Source organism: Hydra viridissima, unplaced genomic scaffold, assembly GCF_058129835.1.
Source record: "Hydra viridissima isolate aposymbiotic clone 2 unplaced genomic scaffold, HvirCarnegie_v1 scaffold_2, whole genome shotgun sequence".
In the NCBI taxonomy this organism is placed as follows: domain Eukaryota; kingdom Metazoa; phylum Cnidaria; class Hydrozoa; order Anthoathecata; family Hydridae; genus Hydra; species Hydra viridissima.
Genome location: NW_028324301.1, coordinates 3,984,051 through 4,009,226, shown reverse-complemented (window position 1 = coordinate 4,009,226; position 25,176 = coordinate 3,984,051). Strand labels below are relative to the sequence as shown.

The following is a 25,176-nucleotide window of genomic DNA, read 5'->3' as shown; positions in this document are numbered from 1 at the left end:
AATAGTCGAGGTATTGTCCTGCTCAAAGGTGCTCCATATCACCCCGCCACAAATGGTGCTGCCGAACGACTAGTTCAAACTTTCAAAAAAGCCATGAAGAAATCAAACCTACCTCCTAAGAATGCTCTTCAGGAATTTCTCATGGTCTACCGCCGAACTCCTTTAGCAAATTGATCGTCCCCTAGCGAATTACTCAATGGCAGACAAATTCGGGCGCAAATCGATCTGCTTTTGCCATCCCCTGTTCATTTACAACAATCAAAGCAATCTATGGACTCTTCCAAAGTTGTAAAATATTCAGTGGGAGACTTGGTTTATGCCAGATATTTTAGCTCAAGTAATGATTACAACTCAAAATGGATTACGGCTATTGTCACTGAAGTATGCGGTCCTCGATCTGTCATAGTGAAGACAGAGCCTGATGGTCTAGTCTGGCATCGTCATATTGAACAACTCAGGCATCGCTACAACTCCGGGGAGGTGGAGGAGTCAATAATAGTACAGCCCGATTTGTTGTCGTGTGAGCCGACTGGTCAAAATAAAAAAAAAAAAAAAAAAAAAAAAACAAGTCGAAACAAGACGATCTAGTAGATGCCTATCAAAGAATAATCAAAACGCTTGCTCTCCGTAAAACCAAGCTGGCGAGGAGATGTTACGGTCCATTCTAGAACTTTCTAGATACAACAGAACATTCGAGAATCTTCCATAGAACCCTCTAGATATATAATAACGTTCCAGAATGTTCTGTATCTTTCTAGGAACTTTCTATTTTACTATAAATATTAAGTTTGTGATATTATTGTTTTTGTATTGGTATTCTTGAATCAAAAATAAAAGCTTTACTGAAATCGAACTTTTCTTTGGATCTGTTAAGAAACATAACACGACTCAATAAGCGAAATTTTTGCCAATTATCTTGTTTCATAAGTTTTTAATTCTCCCGCGAAAAGAATTAAAAAACGGTAAAAACTTTTCGAAGAAGAAAATATGCTGAAAGTGTGCCAAGAATTAAAAAAATTGAATTGACTTAAAGAAAATCACGGCAGAGATAAAATGAGTCTCCATTCTTCAAAAAAATTAATTGCCAAAGAGCGAAAACTTAAAAGCATCGAAAAAAATTTTATTTCCCTTAATAAAATGGGTGATAAAACTGTTGCCAAAGAGCGAATAATTGAAAGCGGCTTAAACAAAAATCTTTCCGTAATAAAAATGGAAAGTAAAACTGTTAATGATCGAAAAGATCGAAACTATTCAAAAATGACTGTGAAAGAATTAAGAGAGATGGCTAAAGGTCGTGGTGATATCAAAGGTATCTATAAAATGAAAAAAGCCGAGCTCATTGAGGTCATAAGACCTGTCATTGGGTATGACCCTGCTCCTCAACCTGTAGCTCGTAGACGAACGACTGAGGCAAGACCGTTGCCTGTTAATGAAAGCGTGGTTAGGTTTGTTCAACCAGCTGTAAAAGTTTCTGTAAAGCCGACAAAAGTTTCAATAAAGCCGACAAAAGTAAGGTTTGTTCCTTCCGCAGTGATAAAACCAGTCATCGCTCCAAAACCAGCGATCATCCCACCAAGACCTACTGTAGTAAAACCTCCTATTGCTCCGAAACCAATTCATTTGCAAAGACAGAATCACATCCTTGATGAGTCGGTTTTAGATTTAACACCTGTCATAACACCAAAACCAGTCATTCCACCTAGACCTTCATTTTTTTCAAGTCTGACGGCAGTTGCAAAAAGTGTGGCGTCATATGTTGCAACTAAGTTTAATGATATTAAAGATTGGATAGAACCCTACGTTCCTGAAGTAGTCAAGAATCAAGTAAGCGAATCAGTGGAACAAATCGATGAAAAGATAAAGTCTATCAAATCACTTGTATTAAAAACAGTGTATAAACCTATCACGTCAAAACCTTATAAAATAAAATTCAAGTTAACTGAACATTCTGCAGAACGTGCTGCTAGACTATTTTCTTACGAGCCTTCTTCTCAATACCAAGACATTGTTCCTTTTTTTAATTTGGTAAGAGAGTCTGCTATTCAAACCATGGAAGGAGAAAGGAATACAAAAGTAATAATTGTTTTAATCTGTGAAATGACTCGCGTAAGCATCTTAACAGGTGAAGAGACTACTCAGATGGCTCACTTTTCATTCAACTTGAAAATTATATTGGAGGGTACAGATGTAAGAACGGTTGTGAGTCAAATGGAAGAAAAAATCTTGGAGCGAAGCGCTAATTACAACAAGATGGGATCCAATTGCGTCTTGTCTAAGATTTTAAGAATGGATATCAGATTTATCGATTATGAACCTTTCAAAGGTTCTTCCTACATGGAGCTGTCTAAAAAGCTAAAAGGCAAAAATGCCATCATCAACATGAAAAACGATGACGATCAATGTTTCAAGTGGTGCGTCACCAGAGCGCTTAACATGAAAAATACGCATAACGAACGAATTGATGATGACTTGATTCTAAAATCAGAAGAGCTCCATTGGGAAGGAATGGAGTTTCCTTTAAAGGTGACTCAAGTCGAAAAGTTTGAGAAAAATAATCCTGACATCAGCGTGAACGTCTTTCACTACGAAATGAATAAACCTCAACCTATGCAAATATCCAAATTTCATGATCGAAAGCACTGTGTTGATTTGTTATATATTTCAAACGAAGAAAACAGCCATTATTGCCTCATTAAAAATTTCAGTCGGTTTGCTCGTTCTTCATCATCAAAGAATCAACACAAACAATATTTTTGCAGAAGGTGCATGCAAGGCTATGACCAAGAAGAAAAGCTCCAAATTCATCGAGAATACTCCTATCATAACGCGCCTATGAGAATCGATCTTCCAAAAGAAGGGTCAACCCTTGAGTTTAAAAACTACAACAATAGTATGAGAGTTCCATACTGCGTCTATGCCGACTTTGAAAGTTTCATCAAACCTATCGATGACAACACTGAGTATAATAATAAAGAGTCATATACCAAAAAATGTCAAAAGCATGTTCCAAGCTCCATCGTCTATTATATCAAATGCTACGACGAAACCATTTACAAGGGAAAGCTTGAAACGTATACAGCAGAAAGTGATGATGACGACGTGGCTCAAAAATTTGTTACCATGCTTGAAGCTAACTTTATAAAGATTTGTGACGATAGTTATTCACGACAAAAACAATGGAAAAATAAGAGAATAGAGACTAATGAGGATGAGAAAGATTATGAATCTGCAACCGAATGCCATATTTGCAAAAAAGATCTTAACGGTGATAAAGTATGGGATCATTGCCATTTGACTGGAAAGTACCGTGGTGCTGCTCATAAGAAATGCAACTTGGATTATAAAATTCCAAAATTTATTCCCGTTGTCTTTCATAACTTGTCTGGCTATGACAGCCATTTGTTCATCAAGAGATTAGGTGGAAAGATCACTTGTATACCTAATAACGAAGAAAAATACATCAGCTTCTCAAAAAGCATCAAAGTGAGAGATTCTATTGATAAGAAAGGTAAACCAGAAATAGTGTATAGAGATTTACGGTTCGTTGACAGCTACAGGTTCATGTCAAGCCCTTTAAAAGATTTAACTGACAACCTTGTTAAAGATTTGTGTGAGGAGTGCTCAAAATTAGATCCAAAAACATGCAAAAAGGACTGTATGGTTAAGAAAGGTAAAAAATGCGAATGTAAAGACAATTGTGAAGATTGCGCTCATAGAAAATCTAAAAAAGGAGACATCATGTGCAAAAACTTAAATTCATTCCACAGCGGAGCAAAACGAGATTTGCTATTAAGAAAAGGTGTTTACCCTTACGAATGGGTGGACTCCATTAAAAAATTCTCTGAAACACAATTGCCACCCAAAGAAGCCTTTTACTCTAAACTAGACGATAAACACATCAGCGATGAAGACTATGCACATGCTCAAAACGTTTGGAACGTATTTGGATGCAAAACGTTTAAAGATTATCACGAGCTGTACAACATCTCAGACGTGCTCATTTTAGCTGATGTCTTTGAAAATTTCAGAGACACTTGCATAGAAAATTACGGTCTAGACCCTCTTTGGTATTACACCTCTCCTGGTTTGGCTTGGGACGCCATGTTAAAGGAAACTAAAATTAAATTGGATTTGTTAACCGATAATGACATGCTCAACATGATCCAAAAAGGAATACGCGGTGAAATATGCATGATCTCAAACCGATATGGAACTGCCAATAACAAATACATGAAAAACTATGATCCTTCACAACCATCCAAATTCATTCAGTACTTAGACGCTAATAACCTTTATGGGTGGGCCATGAGCAAACCTCTTCCCGTTAGAGGATTCAGATGGATGGCTGAGGATGAACTCTCCAATTGGAAATCCATGCCTTGTATTCTCGAAGTTGATTTAGACTACCCTACACACCTTCACGATGAACACAATGACTATCCTTTGGCTCCTGAAAAAATGATTATTGGAAAAGTAGCCAAGCTCGTTCCCAATTTAAACAACAAGGATAAATACGTCGTTCATCACGAAAACCTAAAACTCTATGAACGATTGGGTTTAGTCATCACCAAAATTCATCGAGGAATCACCTTTGAAGAAGAACCCTTCATGAAACAATACATTGACCTCAACACCAATAAAAGAAAAGTCGCTAAAAACGACTTTGAAAAAGAATTCTTTAAACTCATGAACAACTCTGTCTTTGGAAAAACAATGGAGAATATTCTAAAGCATGTCGATATTAAACTAGTCACCACAAAAAAAGAAGCATTAAAATTGTCCAAACTCCCTCGATATAATCGGTACACCATTTTTGATGAAAAACTCATCGCAATTCATATGAAGAAAACACAAGTCACTTACGACAAACCCGTTTATTTAGGAATAAGCATCCTCGATTTGAGCAAAACTCTCATGTTTGAACACCACTATGACTACATCAAGCCTAAATACGACGATCGTGCAAAACTACTCATGACCGACACTGACTCGCTCATTTACGAAATCAAAACAGATGATTTTTACGAAGACATTGCTGACGATGTACTTGAAAAATTTGACACGAGCGACTTTCCTAAAGACCATCCTGCCATTCAAAACGCTGGATTCAAAGTAGGCGAAAATAAAAAGATCATTGGCAAGTTCAAAGATGAAACCGGTGGAAAGCAAATCACGCAGTTTGTCGGTCTTCGACCCAAACTCTACTCTTACTACATCCCTGAAGAAATAGATGATCAAGAACATAAAAAATGCAAAGGTGTTAAGAAGTGTATTGTTAAAAATCACCTCACTCATCAAGACTACTACGACTGCTTGAAGGATAAACAAGAAAAACTCACCACCATGAACGTCTTCCGATCACGTCATCACGATGTCTACACCGAAGAAATTAACAAAGTCGCACTCAGCGCTAACGACGACAAGAGGATCATCTTAGAAGACGGAATACACACGCTAGCTTACGGACATTACAAAACAAGGCAATAAAGAAGAACAGGCATCTTGAAGAACTGGTATAGAAATGATTATTTTTATACTTCTTCTTGATTTTTAAAGACGACTCTTAAGTATTGGTTTTGTCATGATATGAAGTGTTCACCATTTTTTATGCATCCTTAAGTATGGAAAGGGGTCAATGTCCTGGAATCAACACTTTGCATCAAAACACGACGCCATCTTGGATTCCTTAAGTATGGAAAGGGGTCAATGTCCTGGAACCGCCTTTTCCCTATATATATCGGTTTTTTCACATTTTCCGTTTTCACATTTTCTTTTTTCGGTCGACCCACTTGTCTGCATTCTTTTGCACCTTCCAAAAGCGAATCTTTGCTTACGAGATTGTTTTCAACCGCAATCATCATCAAAGTCAACAAATTGTTTGAGGTTTTTGTGACACCATTTTCTCTCAGCAAATTTTTCAGATAAATTTTTGTCAGTCTCATGTTTTATTTTGAAAAGAAAAAATTTTTTTTTAAATCAATTTTTTTGTCAAGAATCACTAATAAACAGCATTCATGTTGTTTCCGTCTGAAGAAAATTGGATCAATTTGTCTGAAATGATCACTGCAAAAATAACGGTGTTGTCTGGAACAGCCGTTCTGAATTTTAGGTTGACAACCAATTCAGCCGTTTCGGAAACAACTCTTTCCTTTTGCTTGCTGATGTCGACAAAAAACAACGGAAACAAATTTTTGTATTCAAGCAGAGACAAGCCTGATTGGCAAACAAGCTCGTTTGTGCCATAATATTTTTCGTCAAAAGTGAACGCATCGGAATGGGCCATGGTTATTTTCTTTTCTCCAAAATTCAAGTCGTAATTGTAATTTGGATATTTTATCCCATTGACGGTTACGAAAAAATTGCTGACGTCACAATGATCGAACACGGCTGGATTTGCGGTTTGACTGGAACCTTTGTTTGTCTGAAGACCAAACACGATATATCTCGGAACGCTTTTGTCCGTGATCCTTCCAAGGGTCCAAGTGAATTCTGTGAGACCCGCTGGAATGATTTGTCTTTCGACTTTGTTTGCTTTGTAAGCTACTGGAACTGAGATTTTCTTTGCAATCATGTTCACAAATTCGGATTTTTTCAAAACATCCAGCTCAATCCTTGGCATGAAAAGTCGAAATTTTTTGATGTCGATCATTCCTGCAGTAACAGCTCCGGCTCTGTAAATGGCGTCATCGTATTCTTTTTTTGTAAAGGTGATCGTGTGTCTGAATCCGTAAACGACTTTGTCATAAGTTTCGCAAAAACCAAAAATGTGCTTTAAAGGGATCCTGAACGAAAATGCACCAATGGATGTGGTGTCTGCAAATAAGTGGTCTCGCCTGACGTTGAACCCCGTGCTTCCAGTCGCGTTTGAGGTGTCTTTATACCACATTTGCTTCAAACCATCGGCAAGCTGAAAACCGAAAGGATATTTCAACAATCCAAGCATGGTTGTTCCCTGACCTGGATACATGACTCTTTCCACTTGCTGTCCTGATAAGTCATAAGTGATGTCACTGAACAAATACATGATGGCGTTGTTCACCAGAGCAATGTTGTCTGCTGCTGTGTAAAGGGTTCCGTCATTTTTTTTCAGAACCCCTTCGACGAGGATGTAAGCCTCAGACGGAAGTGTCAGCACAGACTGACAATCAATCTCAAAAACGATCGATCCTGAAGAATTCAAATCGAAGTTTGTTGGAAGGTACTCGAAAAAATCAACTTTTTCAATGCCTGTGTCGGAGAGAGGCTTTTCGTCAATTATTAACCTGTCGGTGTTTATCATTTTTTTAAAATGAGAAAAAAAAATTTATGTCAAATTATCAAATCACGCAATCAAAATCCCTCTCCCCATTTTGACCAGATCTTGGATTCTTGCTGCGTTCTTTTTTGTCATTTTCTTTTTAATGGACGAACCAAACATTTTTTTGTGCAGCTCTTCCATCGGATTAACAGACTCATATTGCTTTGCCACATCGTTTAAAATCATGCTTGGGTTTGGCGTTCCTGTCTTGGCGTAAACTTTTTCAATCGCTTTTTTTCCTTTGTCGATGGCAACGTCTCTGGCGGTGGATATGGCCGAAGAGGCTAATTCTTTTCCGGCAGATCTGGCGGCGGTGATCGCTTCTCTTCCAATTTCGCTTGCTGCTGCTTTCCTCAATAAATGAAGAGATGACTTTGATGCGTTTGAAGCGATCATTCTCCTCAAAAAATTTTTAAACGTGTCAACGATCCCTCCGACGACGACGACGTTCTTTTTTAAATATCTTCTGTTGTTCACAATGAGCTTTTTAAAATAAGAAATTTTTTTTTTAATTCGTGTTTCACGACGCAATGTATTTTTGGATCGATCGATATTCCTCTTTGTTGATTTCCCCCTGCCTTAAAAGCTCGTCGCAAATGGCAACAGCTTCGTTTCTTGATGCGATATTTCCAGCATGACCAGCGGCGATGCTCAAACTGAGTCGTTGCACAAGAGCATTTGGATCGCTCGGAAGAATGATCACTCCGTGACCTTTTTTTCCCCTCGTTTTTGTGTAATTTTTTTCCCAAATTTTTGAAACAATTGTTTCCCACTTTTCGCTTCTCGAAGCTTTTGGTACGGTTGGTTTCCCTTCTCTTTCCATTGCATGCGTTTCGACAAGTATTTTTTCATAATTTTTCAAGTCCTCGTCTGTCACCTTTGTCATATCAGGTCTTGATCTTGTGATCAACTCCCAAAAACCTAAAGTCCCCTCGAACTTTTTTCCATCAATAATGACGTCGTTTTCATCGATGGTAATTTCTTTGTTCCCAATAAACATTTTTCCTCGTTCTTTTGCGTGAATTCCAAAAACTCTGTCTGCAGAAAATTTTTTGGCAGCGTATTTTGACAAATATTCCAATGCTGTATTTCCAACATTAATTTTTCCAAACGCTTTTTCATCACTTTTTGAACTTTCAAAAGACGTCTCACTTTCTGGATAAGTCAAAGCCAGTGGACTGTTGCCAACCTCTCTGTATGCGATGCTTTTCATCTCGTTTTTCATCTCGTTTTTCACTTTTTCGTTGCTCTCGATGAGTGGCTTAAAAAACATGGACAGATCAGTCTGATAATTCGCATCTGAAACGTTCCGGTTGATGCTCTCATTGTAAAGCTTCTCCCTGTTGGCCATGTAATTTTTCACAATCTCATCTCTCTTTTTCGGGTCATGTATTTTAAAGAACTCCATTTTTAAAATACTGAGAAAAAAAACTTAAACACAAACGAGTTTGCGTTTGCGTTTGCGTTCACTTTTTGTAAAGATTGTTAAATGCTTGAATGGCTTCTTCTCTTCCTTTTTGGATCAACGACTCTTTTGTCAATTCGTCAATGCTGCTTTTTGCTTTTATTCGGATTTCTTCTGTCATGTTTTTAAATTTTTGAAGCTCGCTGAGAACCAATTCGTATTCGGAATCGCTCACAAACCCGTCCATGAGCGATTTTGAAATGTGATCGTTAATCGTGTTCAATTTTGACTCGGAAAGAACTTAAATTTTTTTTAACTCATTTTATTTTCATTTTTTTTCTTCGTGTTTTCACAATTCTTCGTGTTTTCACATTTCTTCGTCAGATTCCATTTCCCCCAAATCCAAATCATCACCCATGATGCTTTGGACTGAAGTCTCATTTTTTGCAATGACCACTTCGGGAATCCTAACCTGAATGGACTCGATCTGCGCTCCAACAAAAACACCTTCGATTCTCAAAGACGCAACGGCAAAACACCTTTGACGAACATATTCCAAAGGATCTGTTTTTACCAGCTTTTTGTTCTCCTTTTTGAAAAGCAAAGAAGAAACCTCAATGTTTTTTTCACTTTTATTTGCGAACAATTTTCCGAAAAAAATTGGAGCCGTATGTGACATCTCAGATTTGTTTTTGAAAATGGACAAATCCTCTGTCATTATTTTTTTTGTTCTTCCTCCTTTTTTCAAAGTTGGAACCATTTCCTTGACTTTTTCGCGAAGAAATTCTGATATTTTTTCAGTCACCTCGATGAACTTTTTTTCTTTTTCGCTCATTCCATTTTTTTCATTGAAACCGAGAAAGGACATCGAATATCCCTCCAGCTCTTTCGTTCCAAAATTGCAGTTCTCAAACACACCCAGAGAAAACAAAACGGGTGTTCTCAAAACAAAAGGACCTTTTCCAGATGGGTACTCATAAAAAAGCGGAATCTTTTGGTACTGAATGGGCCTGGTTGCTGAATAAATCTCTCCAACTGATAATCTGCTCTCGTCAAAATTCTCAATCGTCACGAAATTCATTCAATTTATATGAAAAGAAAATTTTTTTAACTCATTTTTTTCAAACGGATCAATTCATTATTGTCCACCCATGAGTTAAACGAGTCTGGATATCCTTTCCATTTGACCAGTGATTTGCTTTTTGTTCTGCGAACGATTTTTTCAATCCTGAATATTTCTTGATGCGTCTTTTGCATCTCCTGCTCATAAAAATTGCCTTGAATGTCTTCACCGTTGGCGTCGACAATCTTGTACGTGGGTGGATCCGTTCTTTGAATTTTTGACACTGTGAAAACCTCCTCAGTCCATCTCGGTGTGTACCCTTTTTCAAAATGGGGCTTCTTTTTTGTGATCCTCACTTTGTCTCCCATTAAAAATTTCGGCTCTGGCCTTTCTTTTGGCATCTTTCCATTCAGATTCATCCAGACCATATTTTTATTCTTTTCATCGCTGGCTTCAATTGGTGTCATTTTGATGGACGAGTGCTTTGTGCTGTTGTAATTTTTCACCATTTCGTCCAAAACGTCAATGTATTTATTGGTGCTGTTGGCTGAAAAATATTTAAACATTTTTTCTTTCATCGTTCTGTTCCATCTCTCAACGACGCAACTTTTTTCCTCGTTTTCAGTGGAGTACAATTGAACACCCAACGCTTTCACGTGCTTGTTGTAAAACTCTTTTCCTTTGTCCACCCACATTTTGACGCACTTTCTTTTACCAAAAATCTTTTTCAACGCTTCAGCCACTTCAAGACCCGTTTTGCTTTTCAACGGAACGATCCATCCATACTTTGAAAACACGTCGATCACCATGAGCAAATATTTTATTCCATTGTTGAATTTTGAAAACGATTGCATGTCAACCAAATCGACAGCCCATATTTCATCGATGTCGTTCACAAACACTTTTCTTTTTTTAAAATGGCGAACTACCGGTTTGTGAAGCTCTTCTGCAAGCTGATCCGTCCATTTCAGGGGAATTTTTTTTTTTTTGCAGAGACACCCAATCCGAATTTGGCTTTGGCTTTGATGATGGGCGCAATAAGTTTTCTTTCGTTTATTTCTTTTTGAGTGGGGTTTGGAATGGAGTTCATTTCTTCAAGCATCATTTGATCTGCCAAATTTCTGCTTTGAACGTCGTTTAAATATTTATATGCCAAATCGTGATATGCTGCATTGTCCACTCTGTCCACCGGTTTGCTCCACTCCTGATACATGTCGGTTGACATGAGCCTTTTGTCAAGATTTGTTCCAGGTCCTGCAAAATTCATTCCTGGAATATGCATTTCTCCAGGAAATTTTGCCCACGGAAGCTTTATTTTTTTTGAAAAATTGTTGATCGATTCGACCAAGTCTCCCCCTTTTGTTGACGAAGAAACAAACTGGCATTTGGTCGTTCCACAAGAGTCGCAAGTTCCTTTGATCATGTTTCTGTTGTTTTTTGAGACCTCGTTTCTCAAATTAATTGTTTCAGTTTCTCTTTTGCATTTGACACAGAACATTTTTTATTTTAAAAAAAATATTTTTTAATCAAAAAAATGGAAATCATTCCTTTGGAAATTGACAATGACGAAAACAAAAGGAATAACATTGAGCTTTTGCCAAGAAGCATTCGAGGACTAATCATTGGAATGTCTGGATGTGGAAAAACAACCTTACTTCTCAATTTACTTCTCAGAGAAGGATGGCTTGATTATAACCACTTGCAGGTTTTTGGAAAATCTCTTTTCCAACCTGAATACAGATTAATCAAAAAAGCATTTAAGAAGAAGCTTCCAAAAAAAATCATTCTCCAATTGCTCGATAAAAAAAAGATGAAAAAATTGAATTTAAACCCTGAAGATTTGATTGATTATCTTTCAAAAGAATGTGGTGAAGAAACAGACATTGAATGTCGATTCTTTGATAATGGAGAAAACGTTCCTTACCCTACCGATCTCGATAAAAGCAAAAACAACTTGATGATCTTTGACGATTTAAGAGGAGAAAATCAAAAAATGTGTGAAATATATTTCACCAAAGGAAGACACTCCAACGTTGACATGTTTTACCTCTCTCAAAATTATGTCGATCTTGACAGACATGCGATTAGAACAAATGCCAACTTTATTTGCCTCTTTCCACTTGACGAAAATGACACAAATCTCATTTATAAAACTTACGCTTCCAGGGACATGAAAAAAGATGTTTTCAAAAAGTTTTGCAGACATTGCTGGAAGGATGATCACGGATTTGCTGTTATCGATTTTTCGTCAAAAATCAATGATGGAAAATATCGAAACGGATTTGACATTTTCGGTGCACTAAAAGAAGCCATTTAAAAATCACTTGTGATTTCCACGGATCATGAGATGATCTAAAAATTTTTTTCACCCATTAAAAAAAATGTCAGGCATAATCATCGAAGTGGATGGAAAATCCAACATAATATCAAAAGATTTTACGGACAAAATCGTTTTTCCAAAAGGAAAAAAATATGAGATGGCTTTTATCGGCCTTGAGACGTACAACAGCTTTCCAAACATCACCGAAAAAAACAATTCTTTCCGGTACAGCATGAACAACGGAGGCAATTGGGAAAACGTTGCCATTCCAAAAGGAAGCTACGACATCATCGACATCAACAATTATTTGCAAAAAACCGTCTCAAACACAATCAAAAATTATGCGTCTCAAAGCGCAAGTTACGTCACCACAAATAAAATCAGTTACTCACCAGAAAACATCAAGATTGGATCCAATTCAAACACTTTAAAATCAACCATCAAACTTGGATTAAATTATTTGATGGATTTGAACGTTGAAAACAGCATCGCATCCCTTTTGGGCTTCACAAAAAGACAATTAGACTCCAATTCCGAATACGAGTCCGACGACATTGTCAGAATCTCGGACGTCAACACAATCAGAATCACCAACAACGTCATCGAGCCAGCATACATCAACAGATTGCAAGTAAATTGCATTTACTCCTTTTACCCTCCGGTCGGTCCTGGCTTTAAGATCATAGAAAGACCTGCCCATTTGTTTTACCTCAATATCAATGTTTCCGAAATTTCCACGTTAACCACACGCATCGTCGATCAAAACGGAAATCTAATCGACTTTCGCGGCGAGGACATCACGATCCGTTATCACATTCGAGAAGTGAAATAAATTTTTTCCGGCATTTTAAAAATGAGCAATTACATTCGTGTCAAATTAAATGTGTCTCAGGGACAGATCGAAAAAATAAAAAAATCAATGATGGAAGGAAAACCCGTCAGCATCCGGATTTCAAAAGATGATTTTCACGGAAACGACGTTTTGCTTCTGACAAAAACTCAACATCAAAAAATTGTGGACGCTCTCCATCAAGGAGTTGGGGTCACCATTAAAATGAGCAAAACTCAAGTGGAACACAACGCAAAAGTTGAAGGAGGATTCATCGGTGCTCTTTTGCCTTTATTAGGAAAGGGTTGCGGCTAAAGCCGTCCCAGTTTTTGGCAAGGCCGCTTTGGGCGGTGTTGCCTCTTCTCTTGGTTCCAATATGATCGACAAAATTTTAGGAAATGGAATAAAATCAGAAGGAGGGTTTCTTCCTCTTCTTTTACCTTTATTGGGAGCTCTTGCGCCCACTTTGATCGAAAAAATTGTTGGAAATGGTATTGCTTACCTCAAAAGCAATGGAAAAGGAATGAAAATTGCCACATACAAAGGAGACGGACTGTTTTTAACACCCTGGGTCACAGGAAGCTCATTCAAAGATGGATTATACTTCAAAAGAGACAGAAAATATGTGCCCATCTTATCTTGATTTCTTCTCGGACCCATTCTCAAAAATCCTTTAAAAAAAAATTTTTTTCTTGACATATTAAAATGAACGGAAAAACAAGAATCTTGAGAAATGAGGACGGAAAAATCAAAAGCATAAAAACACTTGACCCCATTGAATATTTAAGGAGCAAAGGAGTTGGATGGCACGAAATTGGAATTTACAAATCAATTCTCAAACAAAAACTTGAAGAAAAACAAGAACAAAAACAAGAACAAATAAAAAAAGAAATTTTTCGCGCAAGATTCAAACACCTTTGCAAAAATTAAATTTTTTTTCATGATACTTTATCACGTCATGAAAAAACGTTTTCCCGACACCCCAAAATCATCAAAACATTTTCACACCCCTCAATTATCAAAAAAATACAAAACGGAGATCAAAACATTTTCACACCCCTCAATTATCAAAAAAATACAAAACGGAGATCAAAAATGGGTTTGTCCCAGAACTCTCCTTTTCTAGTAGTCTTGTAGTCCCCTCTCTTGCAAACATTTCTATTAAGTGCAGTGTCTCCAAACTTTATTGCTGCCTTGGTTATATTGTAGGTGGTAGATCCAATATTCTAAAGAATTCCAGCTAAACCTAGCCAAATTACCAAATGATGTGTCAATCTTGTCAAAAATCTTTGACCGAGCCTTTTGTAAGCACAAATAATTTCTCTTCTAAATGATTTCTTGGCACCAGTCAGTGCAGTCATTAAATGTTTAAAATGCCTTTTAATGGTATGGTGATGATACATGCACTAGATGAGACTAGTATTAAGGATAGTTGAAAAGATTGAATCTACTTCAGCAAATTTTCCGATATTGGATTCATTTTTGTTGCAGGAAACACCAACAATATTGTCGACAATAACATAGTATTCTAAGAAATTAAGGATTGTATAGGCCTACTTTAACCTAATTGAATTTTCAGCCTGCATCATTCTAAGTAAAAAAATCATCTCTACATTCTAAACCTGGAGTAGTTACATTTACTGTAATTTTCTCACAGGTAACTGTAAAATTATTTATTTCTCACAGATGTCTAGTTAGTCTGCCATCAAATTGGGCTATCAGTTTCTTTCCTAGAAAACTCAAACAAAATCCTATTTTAGTATTTTAAGTTAAGCAATTTACTACACTTTCAAAGTATTGAAAATAGCAAATATATTTAAACTCTTTAGTTAATAATTACCAAGGTTTTTAACAACTCTGCATCTTTTTCTGTGAAGAATATTTTTTTAGACCTACTCTCAGAAACGTTAAAAGAAATTCTACTTCATGAGTGTCTCTTGATCAAATTTGCAGCTTAAATGTAAAGAATTCCCAAATGGATGTGTAAACCAATTTCAGAAGATACCCTCTTTTGTGTAAACACTTTGTTCCACACGATTGCCTATATGAATTAAGATTTATTAGTTATTTGCTTTTTTTGTAGTTTTTTTGTACAGGACATGTTAATTCAGGACATGTCAAAAATGTTGATTAATTTTCCAATCGAATTACATCATTACCTTTTTTGTATGGCTATCGGAGTCAAAATTACATCATCACCTTTTTTGTATGGCTATCGGAGTCAAAATTTTTAACAATCTTGAAAAAAGTTTTAAAACGTTTTTAAAAACTTTTTGAACACTCCGGAACCCGAACTATTTTAATTTTAATTACATGGACGAACTAGTTGATTGTTATAAAATGAACGAACGAACTATTTTAACTATTATTTAAGTGGATCCAGGGCAAAAAAACTCTTTTTATTATCATTTTCAATCTTTTGAAGTAGAAAAAAAAAAAATTTTTGAAAAATCAAAAATCTTATTTTAAACTAAAAAATACACAAAAAGTAAGTTACGAATAACAACTGTTGTTTGAAAAATAGTTTTTGTCAAACTAAAATTTTTAACAAAATGGAGAAAATACATTGAAAAAGTGCTTGAATGACTTTATATTATTATCTCCTTTTATAATGGCTGCCAAATTAGTCATTATTCAAAGTAGACAAAAAGTTCACAATATTATACAAATTTTGTAATAAGAAAAATGTTCTATTCAAGATGCTTCAGGTACTAGTTAAAAGTATACCAAACAACTCATAAAATGTTAATGTTTGAAAACAAAGAAAAATGCAAAAGAAGTTTAGTTTTTAATAATTTCCTACAGAATATGGTTCTGTGTCCGCTTGTTTCCTAACATTTTTAAATATGCATGTTGAATAAAAAACACTACTTATTTTTTAAACTGGATCCATCTTAATTGCAAAGACAAGCTATTCTAATCATTGTTAATTGGATGGAGAAATTGAATTATGACTATTATTGTTATTTAATGTCAAATACTTTATAAATACTTACATATTTACTTAAATACTTATACTTGTATATGCTAAAAAAGTTTTAAAAAATCATTTTGGTTTTACATAAGGAAAAGCTCTACTAATTTTTCGTCTATCCGTCTCTAAACGAGCACTATAGAATGCTGCTGATTCAGGTGATTTCATTAGAAGGGCTTTCTCAGCCTTTTCGAAGCAAACACCTTGGTCATCTTCAGCCAACAAACAGCTTGCTTGTTTCTTAACTTTTGGATCTTGCTCTATAACTCCAAAGCTTTCCTTGTACCAAGTTTCGAATTCACTTAAGAGTTTTTGACGACATTTTTTAACAAGATTTTTACAATAAATACTATCTGCCCGAAGATTTTGCAAGTGCTCATAATTCACTCTGTATTCTTTTTTTAATGAATGAAGCTTACTAAGTAACTCAAATTGCTCTTCATTAAAAACCATTAATCCATCCTTAAAAATTTCTCCATTAGTATTTCTTAAAGCTTCAAGATGAACTTTTATTTTTTCTATTTCTTGCAAGTTTATATTTATTGTTGTTGCAACATCTCTTGCTTCACGTTTTTTTGCTGCTAAAGTATCTAAAAACGTTTTTCAAAAACATTAAAGTTTAGAAAGCTTTGCTAATAAGCATTTTGATATTTTTAAAAATTTTACCTTTGTTTCCATTAAGAATTGTATGAAGTACTTCACCAGGCTTCCGTTTGAACATTTCAAAAGCTTCAGTCTTAGAAGGAGGTACATCTTGTGCAACATTATTATTATTGGTATCAATCTTTTCGGTAGCAGGGGATAAGAAAGAATTTGGAGATAAACGATGCTCTGTCTCGATGTTCTCTTTTACTTTTTTATTTTTCTTATTACAAAAAAATCAAGACATTTTCATAGATAAGTATTCATAATTTAAATAGTCTTAGTTATTGTAAAAACAATTCAATGCACACTTTTTAAATAAAATCATAATTCTAGAATACCTTCTTGGGATTGACTATAACAGTTGGAGCTACTGATTTAATAGAAGTACCAGGACGGCCAACACTAAAACTATTCCCCTCTTTTTCTCCTACTAAATTACTTTTTTCATGAACAATGTTTGGTTGCTCAATATCTAAACAGTGGAGAACATTACAATCTTAATCTTTATGAAGTTTTTCATATACTTGAAAATTTATCATAAGGAGTTGGGTAGTCATATACTTGAAAATTTATCATAAGGAGTTGGGTAGTCATATACTTGAAAATTTATCATAAGGAGTTGGGTAGTCATATACTTGAAAATTTATCATAAGGAGTTGGGTAGTCATATACTTGAAAATTTATCATAAGGAGTTGGGTAGTCATATACTTGAAAATTTATCATAAGGAGTTGGGTAGTCATATACTTGAAAATTTATCATAAGGAGTTGGGTAGTCATACTTTTTTCATGATTCTCTTTCTTCTCTTTAGGAGCATACTTTTCTTGCAAACGCTTTTCAACACGAGATTCTGTTTGAATTACTATTTCTTTAAACTGTGTCAGTATTTCATTCATTTGTCTCAGGTTAACAAACTCAATTTTTTCTGTGTCATTATTGATATATTTTAATATTTGTTGACGAATTTCATTGATCTCACCATCAGAGAGCGGCAAATAACTTATATTACTTCTACTAGCTATTGTATCATATGCTGCTAACTCTTTATGCAACAAATCAATTTCCTTCAAATACTGCTTACAAAGATGAGAGGGATCATGAAAAAGATTAACTGTTGGTCGGATTGGTACTTTCATTACACGACATGCAAAACGAAGTGTTGCCAACTAAAAATAATAAACTTTTAAAAGAAAAGAAACAAAGGGAGAATATCAAGATATATCTCTATTAGTTTGTAAGACTAAACTTACAGTTTCTTCGATGTGCTCAGGATCTCCCCATATATTTCCTATCATAACAGTTTCACATTTACCGCCTAAAGAATCTTGCAACAAGTGTGTTAATTTAGATTGTCTAAAAGGAATGTGAAATCTTGACTTCTCTGACAAAGCTCGCATGGTCTGTTCAAGAAATGTTAATGACTTGTTTATTTTTATTGATTCATTTTGTGCAACACATTCAAGCTGCTCATTTCTTATACGTTCAGATCCAGCCATGTCAACCAAGTGAAATTTAGAAATCAGAAATTTAGAATCTGTTTGAAATTGCCGTGTTTTAATGAAAATTGTAAAAACACAATGTGACCTATTAGGATAACTTTTAGACTGACAGCTTGCTCGATTTGATTCACCCTGAATTAAGAAAAAAGTTCATGTACAAAGTTGTTTATTTATGAATAAAGTTTAAGTTTTAGTCAAACCTTCCTAATTCAAGATAAAAAGTCATCATTGTCTGTTATTTTTAAACTAGTGTCATAGTTATCATCAATAAGAAATTATAAATTAAAAATAAATTACATCTAAACCTCAAATAGGAGGTTTAATGCTATTTCTTCTGTTGGTGCATCATGTACTGATGCACCTTTCACATAAGTTTCTCCTTGATGATTTTGGGCAATAAGTAGCTCATTTACTTGAGGTTCACTTTGTATAGGGGCTAGTAAATCATATATAGTTTCTTTATAAATTTCTAAGTATGATATTTTTAAACTTATTTCTTGTTCATGACGCTCATTTATTTCTTTATACATTTCAGAAATAACTCTTGGGATTAATCCTCGTTGATGAAAATCACTGCAGGATCCTGTTTTAACAAATTTAAAAAAAAATAATTAAAAAATAAAAGTACCAGATTCTGAATAAGTTACCCTTTGGAGAAAAAACTTCTTAACTACCAGTTATTGTGTGTGTTTTCCCTGATCCAGATTGCCCATAAGCAAATAATGTGCAGTTGTAACCATCAAGTGATTTTGAAACTAGTGAAGCTGCACATTTCTTATAAACCATCTTTTGAGAAGCATTATGAAGTACACCGCAGGTTCTAAAAATGCAGTTTAATGAAAATATATATACAACTCAATAATGCAATCTAATGAATATATATACAATTTTAATTAAAACTACTACCGCTAAAGTTGCACAATTTTTGAAAAACATTTTGCTTTAAGTATCATAATTTATACTATTTATCAACTTTGAATACTAATTAGTGATTACTATTTAAAATCTAATTTAATACAACTGATGTCATTTAAAAACTTTACAGTAACTAACATCATTAAAAAAAAAATCTTTAAAATTCTTTTAAAATTCATTTTTAAAGTATATTAATAAGTGAAATCTTAAACTGTTGTACAAAAGAATGCAGTTTATAATCAATAGTGGATAACAAACAATATTTAGATAAATCAAGAGTTTACCTTCTCAGGTCATTTAAGATGGCAGATTTTTATTAAAAAGTTAATAAAAATTGCATATCAATTAAAAATTTTTGTTTTTATAAGGAATGTTTGACAAACGATTCAACTAACATAATTGCAATTCTTTTCTAAATTTTTAATCAGTCACTCTCTTTCTAAACCAGTCACTGTTTTATAGTGAGACTATTAAGTTTAAATCAATCCGTTACTTTCCGGCAATATAGTTACCTGAAATTCCATTCCATAACCTGGTTGTTAATGTACCCTTTACGTTTCTCTTTCAGAACACGAACATTTAATGATTCTACATCAGGTAGTATTTCAATTATTTCGTTAGAAAATTTATCGGTGGGTTTAATGCGTATAAAAACTTGAGCAAAATTATCCATATTCATTCAGTTTTGAAAATTTCTATAACAGTTTTTCAGCTTGCATTATTCATTTCGCATAATTTACATATTTACTTGTATATTTTTTTTTTTTTTATAGAGCTAATTCTGACTCGTGCTCACATTGCAGCCATATTGAATATATCGTTGCTTAGTAACAAATAGTTCTTAAGCACATTTTATTTATACGTCATTTCTTTTGTATATAGGTGGTTGTTAACGTTACGACTATTCTTTTTTCGTTGTTTAAAAAATATATTTCTAATGAGTTTATTTAAGATTGGAAATGAGACTATTCTAGTAGTTACTCACAGACCATCTAATCTAAGCAAGAGCTCTGTTATTTTTCAAATGTTTCCAGGTTTTTGAAATGATTTATTAAAAATTGCCCCTGTAACATTTTTTCAATTAATTGCACGACGAAAAATTTTCTTAAAAACTGTAAGTTAGGTAAAGTTCCTTATGTAAAAAAGGTTTACATGCATCTTTAAAATTATCAATTTTATCGTTCACAACAAGTTGCTTTACAAATTCAAGGTTTTATTTTAATTATCAATTTTATCGTTCACAACAAGTTGCTTTACAAATTCAAGGTTTTATTTTAAAGACAGGATAAAAGACAATCTGCAACTGATACGTACAAATAAGTAGATATTTACAAATACGTAGATATTACTTTATGAAAAAAAAATCGATACTAAAATTGTTATATAAGTTAGTTGTCGTTTAGAAGTCAAAGGTGCGCATAACTAAGAATTTGTGGTTCTCTTTTAACATTACGAAGATATTTTTTTTTTTAACCTCGAAATTTTCTATGTACGAAATTTTTTTCATTATCACGGAAACGTAATACGCGTTAAACGTGTTAAACATGTTACGTGTTGCGCAAGTTAAACATGTTACGCGTTAAACGTTTTAAACATGTTACGTGTTACGCGTTAAACGTGTTAAACATGTCACGTGTTAGGCCTAAGTTTTACAACAAAGAATCTTTAGCTTGGTTTCCAATAGTTGTAGGAATGTCGTACAACAGTTGCACAACAACTTTATTTTATAATGGAAACATTTTCTTGTGTAAGTTGCACAACTTAACGTCGGTTGTACAACAAATTTTATGTTGTACAACTGCGGTTGTGAGTTTTGAAAAAAATCTATTTCTGCAACAGTATTTTGTTTTTTGTGCAAAACGCGCAGCTTATTTTGTTAATGGAAACCACACAATAACTGTTGTACAACAATAAAGTTTACAAAATATCGCCATTGTGAGGAATTATTTTAACCTCCCCTGAGACACTAATGAGTCATTACTTTCTTTATGAACTTGACAATATTTTTCCCATCTGGCTTCGAATCATACAATTTACAAACTCCGCTCCCCTTTTACACAGTAGTACAACCGCCTTATTTTAACACATTGAATACATTAAGGCCATACATGCATTAACAACTACATACATTAATACCTACACACATTAGCACCTACATACATTAACACCTACACACACGCTAATTGCATCTTGAAGACGTTATTCACAACACCATAATTTACAAAGCATGGCGACGGCTCCATCTTGTGTGTTAGAAAAAATCTCTAATGCAGATTTTATGAACGAAGTTCAAAAGTTTCCAGTTTTGTATGACAAGTTTGATAAGGAATTTAAAGACAAATGGAAAAAGAAAAATGCATGGGAAGAAATTGGTCATCTGTCAAACTTCTCTGCTAATCAAGCGGAAGAAAAGTATAATAGCATTCGAAGTAGTTATGGAAGGTGGCTGAAATCAAAATGAAATATTCCATCAGGTTCTGGAAGGAACTAATAGTTGTTTAGTTTTAACTCTGGATAAACTCTTTAATTATATTTTGCCATTCTTTTATGTCATTTGGGGCTCTGAGAAATATTTTTTTGAGAACTTCCCATATAGCACAACAAGTTTCGGATTTTCAACAGGTTTGAAAATCCGATTAATGAGAAAAGGTGTTCAAGTCTGTCAGGAGACATTCTTAAGTATCGATAAAAAAAAGTTCCCTATCAAATAGCATCATTTCTTGCACCAAATAATTAAACGTACCTTGCTTAACGCGTTTTTTAAATAGCACTCTGACCCAAAACGTATGCTTTCTTTTTATTCGCTTTTTCGGCGTCTTAAAATTAAAATTATAACAAAAAGTCGATAATTTAGAGTGAGATTTTTTTTATGAAGGCCATTTTTTGTTTGTTTACACTGTTTTTTTTTTTGAAAGATTTTTGCGCTAATTCAATGCAATGGAAACATTGCGTTGCACAACAATTTACCGCACAACAAATCAAACGAATGTTGGACGATTGTTGTACGATATTTCTACAACTATTGGAAACCAAGCTTTTGAATGTTGAACTTCGAGCTTTTTTTAAATACTGAAATTTAGTTTATAAGAAACATGATAAGCCAAGTGTTATTGAGTATTCAATTTTTTTTACGTCACGTTACGTCAATATTGCACTACTTTGGCAAGTTTGAAATAAGCAATAATGTGACAAATACTAAGTTTCTCAGAGCGTAGTAGCTGAAATTTGGTCTGGAGATAAAATTAATATTGAAAGTGCTCCTTTTAAAACGAAAAAGAAAATTTGAAAATTAGCGCCTTGGGATTCCATAAAAGATCTACGAATACATATCCCAAACAGCTTCAGCTTGATCAATTAAAAAGGTGGCTTATGTAAGCAATAGTTAAAATTTGTAAAAAAAAAACAAACAAAAAAAAATTGCCAAACAGCACTCGCAAAATACAAAAAAACCTTTCTAATCTCTATCAGATTGTACCTACCGTCAATAGGATGATTTCGGACATTGAGGTGAAGTGCAAATATGTTGGTGACTTCTATATGTAGTGCATCAGATTAAATAGTTTAATGCTGAAAAATAGTGTTGGCTATCAGTTATTTATTTAATAAAAGATATGTCATTTATTACGTCATTAGCAGTAAAATAAATATTCTTTGAGTGAATGTGTTTTTAGGTGAAAAGGTTAATTTAGCAAAACTCTTGTTTGGAAGTTTAGTTGCAGACAATTTATAAAAATTATGATGTAACATTTGTGATTGTATGCCAACTTGGTTTGAATAGACAAGTAAAAGGTTTGATTTGGAAAAAAATATAAAAAAATTGTTAAAAGTAAAAAAGCCATAAGCTCATTTAGAAATGAGGTGAATTCGGACACAAATGAATAAAATAAATGCACAAACTGTAAAGTTTGTGCTAGTAAAAGTGTCAAACAAAATTTTTTATTAAAATTAGTTAAAAAATTTTTCGATTGCTAATATTACAAAAGTCCACCAAAAAAGAACGTTGATGTACCACTCCTGAAACAATACCGCAGAACAACAGACCAGTTTATCACATCTAACGGTAACGAAGCATATCTTGTTGCTCTGTCTGATATAATTGGTCTATTGGCACCACCAAGGGAACTGGAAGGAGGTATTTTCAGAGAACAGTCGTGAATGGGATGCTTAACTGATAAATATGCATTACAAACTTTTGTACCGGTACCAAAGATGAGTACGGTAGGCTACCAAACTACCTACTGCAGTGTCACGGTACGGTACAAGGTAGTGTTGTAATTGTTAACAGAATATTTTAAAGTTTTTATAAAAATAGTACGTATGTACGAACTAATCCTGCGTGAACTCTGTCCTTGTACGACATTAAAAACAACGACTGTCTGAATTCACCTTGCCGTGTAGGGTGAGTCGTGTATTCTCCCTGCCCCAATATATATATATATATATATATATATATATATATATATATATATATATATATATATATATATATATATATATATATATATATATATATATTCAATATAAATTATTTTGGTTACTATTACTCAAAAAGTTAAGATGATAATGATTGGTTGAGATTATGCTTTTCCTACTAAGATACTACCTTAATAGAGGCAGTAACTTGTGAATTATAATTTCATCAATATAAATAAATTTTCAGTAGAAAGTTTTAGCTCAACAAACTACAAAATTCATTGTATACTTTCAAAAAGCACTTTAAACAAAGTTTTTGAGGCAATCTTAACTTTTTAGCACTGGATTACTTTTAATGACAAAGGCCATCAGGCTAAGCGGCAAAGGGTTTGAAGAAATACTTCATCCAACCAAAATTAATAAGTTAAATAAATCCGTTTGATAATCTTCCACGATTGTTAAATAAAATATTATTAATATGCTCTTCCTTTTTTAACTAATATTATTAAAAAGTTTATAAACTTTTGACAAAATTCTGTCGGTTGGCATTATAAATTCAGTCAATCGACATTATAAAACTCGTTCTTGGTTCTACCTGATCGAATTTTTCTTGTAAAATGTTGTTAAATATCTCCATTAAAAGTTAATAATTTGTGTTAACTACCTTGGCACTTACAGATTATACTACTTCTGTGTAGATTGTGTCTGTTACAGTATTATTATTATGCGGAAAAATCAACCACTTTCGAAAAGGAATGTTACATTAATATAAAATCTGGCTGTTGTACTTCTTAGCCAGGGTCTTTGAGAGTGCCAATGGCGCCTGGGTCAAATTTGTAGAAAAGCGCCCCTTTTCAAGCCAAGAAATTTCAAAATTTAAAGTCTTGCAATGCAGCTATGATCAATTTCTGGCACAACACATCGTATTTCCGCATTACTATCAATTCGCTGGATTGAGAAACGGTTCACTAGCTAAAACTGACATTCACATCTCTCGGATATAACCGTGCGACCTTGTGAGCTTTGGTTTACCCTTTCTTTTAGTAGCGAGTTCAGTTTCGAATCCTAGGAGTCCAGCTACAGCTACAGCCTCTTGGAAAATTTGTGACCAAGAGCCCCAAGTCCGTTTAAGATCTTTCGGCAGCTGTCCAATTAAAAGTAGCTCGTCATTGATTGTAATGGCTTCATATTGTAGAAGACGACTAGCGTCGTCAACAGCAGGAAGGGCTTTGTGCTAAATTGTAATCAGCAATACAAACTCAAAGGATGATAACCATTTTTCTTAGACTCTCGCTTGACTGAGCTGCTCACTGGTCAGATCCAGGTTTTCCATGGTTTGTTTAAGAGCTGTCATCACTTCTCTCGGCCTCTTGGCAAATTGTTTGATGGCGTCAATATTGTCATAGAAAATCTATGCAGTGAAGTTCCTGCCGCTTCATTGAAGATCTTCCATCGGGCAGGAATTGCACTAAAAAATACGTACAAGTATTCGACATTTCCAAAGAATACTGTGATCTCAATGGCCAATTCAAATGATTGCTCACAAGCCAAATCCAAACTGTGAGTGCTAAAGGGAACGTACAGAGCGTCCGAATGATTTTGCCCTATAATGATTTTGCCCAAATACAAAAATTAAGCAGTTTTCACATAGTCAGTCATTAAAATGTTTGTAAAAAAAAAAAAAAAAAAAATGGCGATGGGTTGACCGGCGCCCCTTTAAGCTTGGCGCCGTGGTCAATTTGCCCCCTGTGTTCCCCCGCCCCCTCTCGAAGGCCCTACTCTTTGAATTTATTGTACGTTGTTTCAACGATATCTT

The 25,176-nt window shown here is 34.3% G+C and overlaps 3 protein-coding genes across 8 annotated transcripts; 1 reads left to right on the top strand and 2 right to left on the bottom strand.

Moving 5' to 3' along the window:
• The first annotated feature begins 1,137 nt into the window (after positions 1-1,137).
• Positions 1,138-5,690, top strand: LOC149891616 (uncharacterized). Its single transcript, XM_090077967.1, has 8 exons — positions 1,138-1,473; positions 1,936-2,025; positions 2,179-2,910; positions 3,058-3,273; positions 3,505-3,799; positions 4,172-4,555; positions 4,883-5,267; positions 5,621-5,690. Exons 1-8 carry the CDS (start codon positions 1,138-1,140, stop codon positions 5,688-5,690), a joined length of 2,508 nt encoding a protein of 835 aa, XP_089934093.1.
• A 2,127-nt stretch (positions 5,691-7,817) lies between these two features.
• LOC149891615 (uncharacterized) lies at positions 7,818-8,705 on the bottom strand. Its single transcript, XM_090077966.1, has one exon. It carries the CDS (start codon positions 8,703-8,705, stop codon positions 7,818-7,820), a length of 888 nt encoding a protein of 295 aa, XP_089934092.1.
• A 7,175-nt stretch (positions 8,706-15,880) lies between these two features.
• On the bottom strand, positions 15,881-22,498 carry LOC145190862 (kinesin-like protein KIF9). Of its 6 annotated transcripts, none has more exons than XM_090079560.1 (8): positions 22,427-22,490; positions 18,707-18,852; positions 18,338-18,615; positions 17,784-18,164; positions 17,315-17,699; positions 16,872-17,005; positions 16,555-16,753; positions 15,881-16,478 (listed from the first exon to the last, which is right to left on the bottom strand). In XM_090079560.1, the coding sequence occupies exons 2-8, from the start codon at positions 18,816-18,818 to the stop codon at positions 15,961-15,963; spliced, it is 2,007 nt and encodes a 668-aa protein (XP_089935686.1). In that variant the 5' UTR covers positions 18,819-18,852; positions 22,427-22,490; the 3' UTR covers positions 15,881-15,960. The 6 variants fall into 6 exon arrangements, with proteins under 6 accessions (XP_089935686.1, XP_089935685.1, XP_089935689.1 ...); XM_090079559.1 differs by lacking the exon at positions 22,427-22,490 and adding an exon at positions 19,460-19,796; XM_090079563.1 differs by lacking the exon at positions 18,338-18,615 and having other exon boundaries at positions 18,680-18,852; positions 22,427-22,498.
• Positions 22,499-25,176: the final 2,678 nt, after the last annotated feature.

Bases quoted from the DNA above. Each gene is read 5' to 3' on its own strand.
- LOC149891616 (XM_090077967.1), top strand. From the start codon at position 1,138: ATGGGTGATAAAACTGTTGCCAAAGAGCGAATAATTGAAAGCGGCTTA. The intron at 3,274-3,504 runs GTATGGGATCAT...TCTATTGATAAG, and splicing joins AAGATCTTAACGGTGATAAA to AAAGGTAAACCAGAAATAGT. The intron at 3,800-4,171 runs GTGTTTACCCTT...TGATCCAAAAAG, and splicing joins AGATTTGCTATTAAGAAAAG to GAATACGCGGTGAAATATGC.
- LOC149891615 (XM_090077966.1), bottom strand. From the start codon at position 8,705: ATGGAGTTCTTTAAAATACATGACCCGAAAAAGAGAGATGAGATTGTG.
- LOC145190862 (XM_090079559.1), bottom strand. From the start codon at position 19,626: ATGAATATGGATAATTTTGCTCAAGTTTTTATACGCATTAAACCCACC. The intron at 18,616-18,706 runs GTAGTTAAGAAG...TTGTTAAAACAG, and splicing joins GAAAACACACACAATAACTG to GATCCTGCAGTGATTTTCAT. The intron at 17,006-17,314 runs GTATGACTACCC...TCCACTGTTTAG, and splicing joins GAAAGAGAATCATGAAAAAA to ATATTGAGCAACCAAACATT.